The sequence below is a fragment of the Phragmites australis genome, chromosome 3 (genome assembly GCF_958298935.1).
Source record: "Phragmites australis chromosome 3, lpPhrAust1.1, whole genome shotgun sequence".
In the NCBI taxonomy this organism is placed as follows: Eukaryota; Viridiplantae; Streptophyta; class Magnoliopsida; order Poales; family Poaceae; genus Phragmites; species Phragmites australis.
Genome location: NC_084923.1, coordinates 2,199,976 through 2,206,989, shown reverse-complemented (window position 1 = coordinate 2,206,989; position 7,014 = coordinate 2,199,976). Strand labels below are relative to the sequence as shown.

General features: G+C 43.9%; 1 protein-coding gene across 1 annotated transcript; it reads right to left on the bottom strand.

The window, feature by feature from the left end:
* Window positions 1-1,056: 1,056 nt before the first annotated feature.
* Window positions 1,057-5,289, bottom strand: LOC133911517 (serine/threonine-protein kinase BSK1-2-like). Its single transcript, XM_062353782.1, has 9 exons — window positions 4,731-5,289; window positions 4,507-4,642; window positions 3,801-3,934; window positions 3,146-3,251; window positions 2,676-2,761; window positions 2,214-2,402; window positions 1,842-2,018; window positions 1,651-1,764; window positions 1,057-1,560 (listed from the first exon to the last, which is right to left on the bottom strand). The coding sequence occupies exons 1-9, from the start codon at window positions 5,088-5,090 to the stop codon at window positions 1,306-1,308; spliced, it is 1,557 nt and encodes a 518-aa protein (XP_062209766.1). The 5' UTR covers window positions 5,091-5,289; the 3' UTR covers window positions 1,057-1,305.
* Between the last annotated feature and the right edge of the window lie 1,725 nt (window positions 5,290-7,014).

Below are 7,014 nucleotides of genomic sequence, written 5' to 3'. Positions count from 1 at the left end.
TCCAACGGCCATGCCGAGCCTCCCCGGAGTCCCCGCGCCGCGATCCGCACGGCACAAGACTTCCCCCGCCGGTCGGCCGTCGCGGCGTGGCACGACGGCTTCGGCGTCGTCCGGAAGCCGAAATGCCGAATGCAGCTCGACGACCGGGCCACAGCCAAATCAACAGCTCCAGCTCCTATGCCTCCCTGCACTGCCGGCACTTCTGCAGTCCCTTCCTGCACGCTGCACGGATTTTAATGCCGTGTTTACGAAAAGAAAGGCGTTGGCCATGGTGAATAAGGTCGTGTTTGTTTGAGCTTCTGCTTTTGAGCTTCTCTGAAAAGCAGTGCTTTTGACTTTTCTGAAAAGCTGCTTTTGGAAATAGGTTGTTGGCTTCTGCAATAAATTTTTGGCTTCTCAGCACATAGCTTCTCAGAGAAGCACATCTCAGCGAGCTTCTCAGCTTTAGTTCATTTTCCTCAGAAACAGGCTTCTGACTTCTCCAGAAGCTACTTCTCCAGAACCTCGTTTATTCTGGCTTCTAGCTTCTAGCTTCTGCCAGTAGCAGAAGCAGTTTCAGAAGCAGCAAACAAACACAGCCTAAATCTTACAACTTGGTTATGGCCTGGTCATCATCTGCTCAGCTGCCAGACAGGCAATGCTGCATGGGATCGTACTCCTTCCTGATCGCCAGGATACTCAAGGTCGACAGGCAGCTGAGACATCGACCGGATCCCGGGATCCGAAGCTTCCAAAGTGATTGCACTGACTGCCATAGAACACAACAACAGTACAGGAACCATTCTAAACACTTGCAACAGAAACAGGGCCACAGCTTTAGGCATTTGTACCGGCAGTCATTCAGACGAAACACAGGCTTCAAAAGGTTTTCCATCACTGAAAATTGCTGCAATACTTCGGATGTACTGAAGCTTAGAAAGAGCAGAGGTCTACTCATATCTGTACTCGACTACTTGTCAAAATGATGAACTTCCCCATGCGTGTCTGTACATGCAGCACATGGTTCCTTAGCGGGACAATATTAACTCTGGAGCTTATACTGAACAAGCAAGCAAGTTTTAATTTTGACAACCAAATAAATTCCCTTGCATTCTGCCTGTTTCAATTCTTTTTAATGTTAAATATACACGGGCCCAAAAAATGCATCACAGAAATGCCAAACCAGGTAGTTACAATCACAGGACTCTACAGAACATCCCCCCAAACCCCTGGACCAGGAACTAACCACAATTTTTAGGAAGGACTGAGTAGCACGTCTCAACATAAACCTTTTGAGCCGCAAAAGGGACCGAATTGATGGGTGTTTCAATGACCTTTTGTGTTCTTCTGCCGCTTCTCTTCTAGCTGCGAAGCCTCATTCAACATGTCCATAGCATCACTCTGCATATTTAACTTTGAAAGTGCAACTGCTTGCATATAGAATGCGGTTGGCCAATCAGGGTACACACATTGCGCTTGCATTGCATCACGGAGGGCAGCATCAGGCTGGTCACACATCAGGTGGCACAAGCTCCGTCTGGCATATACTGTTGGTGATACCATCGTCCCCACATCAACAAACTGCAACACGGAGGGAGGTAATAAAGGGAGTCAGCTGCATTCTGGCAATTTCCTAGAACATCAAGGTGTTCCTGATATAAGATGTCCCACCTGTGTATAACATTCTATGGCTGCCCTGAAATCTTTATCACGAAAAGCAAAGTCCCCACGTTTCCTAGCGTCCAACATGTCCCTCATCTGTTGTGTCCATTCCTGGAATGATAGCTGCAATAAAGATAGTATTTTCTTAGATAATACCCGGCAGAAAGGATAGGCAGGAACAAGAAAGCTCTGATATTTACCTCATTAGTCCCTTCATCATCTCTGTAATGCGTATTCACAAGAATCTCATGAATCGCTGTCAAGTCCATCCTAGAACAGGCTTCAGCCATGGGAGATAGAGGGTGTTGTGGTTGTGGAGCAGGAGGTGGAGGTGCTTCTTCATGCTTTGGAATGCCAAGCATCTCATAGGATGGTACCTGTTTGTATTTTAAAATGGAATTGTAGCAGCCATAAGAACAGCAGAAAACTGTCTTGTTACAAAAGGATAACACCGTTTGTGTGGAAGCCACAATCGACGAATCACATCACAATATCCTAACAATCAATGCTAGAGCACAAAATCTGCTTGGTTTAGAAAACAATTTGAGAAGGATGAAAGCGAAATGGTTTACCTCTGATTTTATTTGCAAGGGCTCGAGTACGGAAACCAACTTTTTCGTGTTGGGGCGATCCCTAGGTTCATACTGTAAACACTGAGAGGCAAGATCTACCAATGTAGTTGCTTCTTCTGTTGAGTAGTTTCCCTCCAAATGTGAATCCATCAGTACTTGGATATTGTTCCCTCTTATCATATCAAGAGCCTGAGTCAAATAAAGCTAATGGTCAATGAGAAAACACAATTTCTCATTGATTTAAGTAGTTTCACCGAACAATTTTGCTACCAAATTACATTCAGAAGCAGAATGTGTTTTTTTTTTCCTACACAGATATCAGTGCCACACTTGGTGCAGTTGCAGAGGAGATATGCACAGAATAGTATTGAATACGGAGGTATTTTGGAAAATGACTCAATCACAGGGGACTAGGATGAAGTGCAACAAAGAAATCAATAGTTATTAGCAATAAAAACTTACACGAGAAGGAGGTATACGCTTTCCACTTAGAAGGTCCAGGAGTATAGTGCCAAAGCTGAATATGACACTTTCTGATGTTACTCTTCCTGAAAAAGCAAAGGTTACCACGAAAAAGAGGTTACAAATATACCTTTAGAGTGATTTCATTTCATATTTTACTATTTCAAGACTATATTTTGTGAACTTTAGTCCATCGCAATCACCCCACATATTTTCAGTTAACTACCTATGAATTTCATAAAGCAAACTAGATTATTTGATCTTGAGGGGGGGGGGGGGTCCGAATTCAGGTTTTGCACTAATTTGTCGTATTCCAGTTTGGAAAGTGTTCTGTCAATCCCATCAATACGAAAGTTTTAGCCATTCTACTATCGGTAGTTAGCACGTACTATTATGTTATCATTTCTAACTGCTTAACTACAATCCAAATAAGAAAGTTTTGGTATCAAATTGAAATACAATTATATTACCATTTCTCAAATATTCTGGAGGTGTATATGCAAGGTTTGTGCTATAACTTTTCCCATCCCTGCTGTTTTTCATCAGACCAAAGCATGAAAGACGAGGATCACCATTCTGCAAAAAAATAAAAAATAAATCACATAGTGGTTCAGCTCATGAAGGATAAGTACAGTTAGAGAACCATGCAAAGTACTGTAATATGCAATCGCCATAATCCAAAGAAGCATTCCTGATAAGGTTCCTAATCATTTTCAGATCAAAGAATGCATCAAACTTTGCTAATACTGACTGTACTACCTAAGAGGGCTGCTTTTAAGGGTTAAATATACCATTTTTACAGAACTCTTCATGAAAAAAGAGTTGACGTTTCTATTATGATACATACTTCCAACCACTAGAGGTGGAAAAAAAGGTGGCAACAGACCCTTCCACTTCCAATTTCAGATGAAGCGGAGGAAGCATCCAAGCTGAGTATAAAAGCTCAATGGAATCACTAAGTGCCCATCTCAAAGGAACACAGCAATACTTGCGTTTGCAGCAGAGATATTTGCAACAAAAACAATACTATCATCATTTCCTCATTTTCATGATACTATTGGTAGTTCACCACATAATTCTAGAGCTGTGGGGGAAAAGAAAAGCCAGAAAGAATTGGTTACTTACCTCATCAAAGAGGACCCTATATGCATTCAGATCATGATATAAAGCCCTTCCCTCAGTGCCGCAATACTCCAGTGCTTCAGCGATGTAGTATGCAACTCTTAGACGCATAGCCCATTCAATTGTCTGGTTTTCCCCTGAAAAAGAGTAAAAGCAGTATCATGTAATGAAGTGAAGCACGGTGCTGCAAATTAGCTCGTCGAAAATTATCTTTACATAAAAGGTGATGCAATCAAGATCAATAAAAGAAGTAATCGCATGCCTCAAACTTTAGTTTCTAAAGAATTCAATATCATTTGCAACCGTTACCAATCCACCAAAAACACGTCATACAGATCCCAACATCTAGTTCATACATCAACTGCTTTATCATGTGTTTAATGCAGCATGTGCCCTAATCGGTTCCAATGGATTCACACAACAACCACGCCAACAACAACCGGATACGAAGAGCATATCACAAAGCCTAGCCCAATCATTCATTCGGTACACCTAATGCAGGGGACTGCTATGCGCCAGCAGTTGCTCAAAGCATACCAAATTGTCTTTTTTGCCAACTTCCACACTAATCAGAGCACACGAAAACAAAATCTTTGCATCGTGTATCTACCGAAAATGGCCAACGAAAAATTCCCAACCAAGCAGAAATCCAGAAAGTAAGCTATCAGAAATGGACCAATGGACAGAAGGATCGGTATAGCAAACGCACAGTGGAATAGGTGTTTGGCGAGCGTGTCGTTGGGCATGAACTCGGCGACGAGCAGCCGCTCGTCCCCGTCGCAGCAGTAGCCGATCAGGTTCGCCAGCCGCCGGTGCCGCAGCTTCCCGACCCCCTTCGCCTCCTCCTGCGAGCAAAAGCAAGGCCTTTTATTGCAGCGAATTCCATCCCGAATCGGAGCGCGTATGATAATCCCCAGCCCACCCCAGGAGTACCGCGAACTGCTTGGGATCGGGCCACGCCATCTTGGTGAACTTCTTGACAGCGATCGCGCGGCGGCTGTTCTCGAGGCGGCCCCTGTACACTAAATTCGGCGCCTTGTCGCCGCTCTCGGACACGATGTTTTCCGCCGCGAACCCGCCCGTGGCCGCGCGCAGCTCCGCCAGCGAGAACTCCGCGAACGCCGGCACCTCCCACCCGCCGCCGCTCGTACGCGCCGCGGAGGCCGCTAGCGCCGGCGCCTGGTGCTGGTTCAGAGAGAAGGACGGGCGGTGCGGTGGCACCCCCGCCGCCGTCCCTGGCGGCTTCTTCTCCGGGTGCGTCACCGCCCGCAGCGACGAGCTGCAGCAACCCATCAGACTCCACTAGGCAGCTTACGCGGCCCCGTGCCCGCGTCTGCGCCTGCGCGCAAGTGTGGGGTTGGGTTCCTTGGCTTAGGAGGCTAGGAGGGGGAAGAGGAAGTTGCGGTCTTGTTCCGGCTTTCGGGTTGGCTCTGCCTTTGTATGGTGCCTTTTTCGCTGCCGCGGTAACCCAGCCGCCGTGCGTGGCAGGCGCGTCCGCCCGCCCCTGGCGAATGAAGCAATGATCTATCGATCTTTCCATCTATGCTCTCTGTGTAGCTATCTAGTCTACCAAGAATTATTTTATATTTGTTAATAAGTTTCAACTCTTAACTCGTAGCTTAAGAACAATAGTGGCAATAGTCCCTACTACCTCGCCATCCTGTCATGGCGCCCCACCTCCTATGTTGGGTCAATCTATCGCTCACCGATCTCTTTCTAAACTTAGCAACAGACATTTTTATTGAAAGTCACTGTTACAAATCTCGAAGCCCTACCTCTATAGTGGTCACTATGTTCACACCGTCGTCTAGACTTAGGAAGCGTGAAGAAAATTTGAATGACACGGTTGCCGCCAAGCACCAGGCTTGAATTCAAACCACCACGTGGCAAAGTGTTATAGGATCCTGTAAATCTGATAACCGATGAATCTACATTATCTTGGTTAGATGACGAATCTCATTGCTCAAATTATAGTTGATTCATAGAGCTTACTTATAACGTTTCTACACCATCTCTCTTGCTTTCAACTAGCAAAATTGCCTATGCAAATTGCGAGAGTAAATTTTAAATTATTATGGTTTATTGATAGACTCACATACCATTGTTGGAAAAATCTTAGTTGCTCCTAATTTACTTAATTTGGCCTAAATTTGCTTTAGATTACCTAGTTTCCACGCATGATTTCTTCTCAGGCAATTGTGCAAGCTGCATTGACGAATACCATTACTCGAAAAGATCTTATTCACACCAAATATGATCTAACATAAATCTATAACTCCTCGTTTGTGAACTGTTGGAAATAACTCGATCTAACTTGCCTAAGACAAAATACCATTTGTTAGTTCAGATTTGTGAACAATATTGAAGTCCCACCAGAGCAATGGTACGATCCCCACCAGAATTTCATATCGCCTCGAAAAATGGAACCACACGTTTTTTTTCTATGAGACAAAAACTGAGTTCTGTTTTCTTTTCTTCTTGTACTTGCTGGTAGGCAACGATTTTCTCTAAAAAACACTACTTTACTGATCCCGTCCATGCCTCATTCGACAATAAAACAATCCTCGTCATGCCAACTGGCCGGTCAAATTTCCCTAATTTTTTATATAAATATTTGTACCTCATCAATTATTTTCTTCTATCCATAGTTTGTCTCATCCGCATTTTTCCTCTCTAGTATTTTGCGTGAATGAAACGCTACTATGCCATTCAATGGGATTTTATTAGTGATCAATATGCAATAATTATTAGTTCCACAATTTATGGTTTTTAGAAGATAATTAATTAAGCTCCATAAATCTAGGTGAGGCTCAACTATCGATTTCAGTCGTAGGATCAAAACATATGGACGATAAAGATTGCTTAATTTTATTATAACTCGTTTATTTTATCAGAGTATAGATATAAAATAGGAATAGAGTGTTTGGTCTTAAAAAAAGCTTCTAGGCCTTTCTAAATCGCGTTTCCATGCCTTGGTCTTTATCTTGTGACTCTGTATTTTGGGGTCGTGTTGGCAGCAATCGGAGATGATGTTGCTTATTAGGAAATTCACTCGGCTCTGAGATGGATGTATTAGTTGGCAGCGATTGATGTGCAGTAAGTACTACTGCTTTGGTTTGGTTAGCATGTTTAGACACCAGCTCGACTGGACCACTCCAATTCGCGCACCCTGATCGAGTCAACGCTTTTTCTTTGCGGTTTTTATAGCACCGATTGG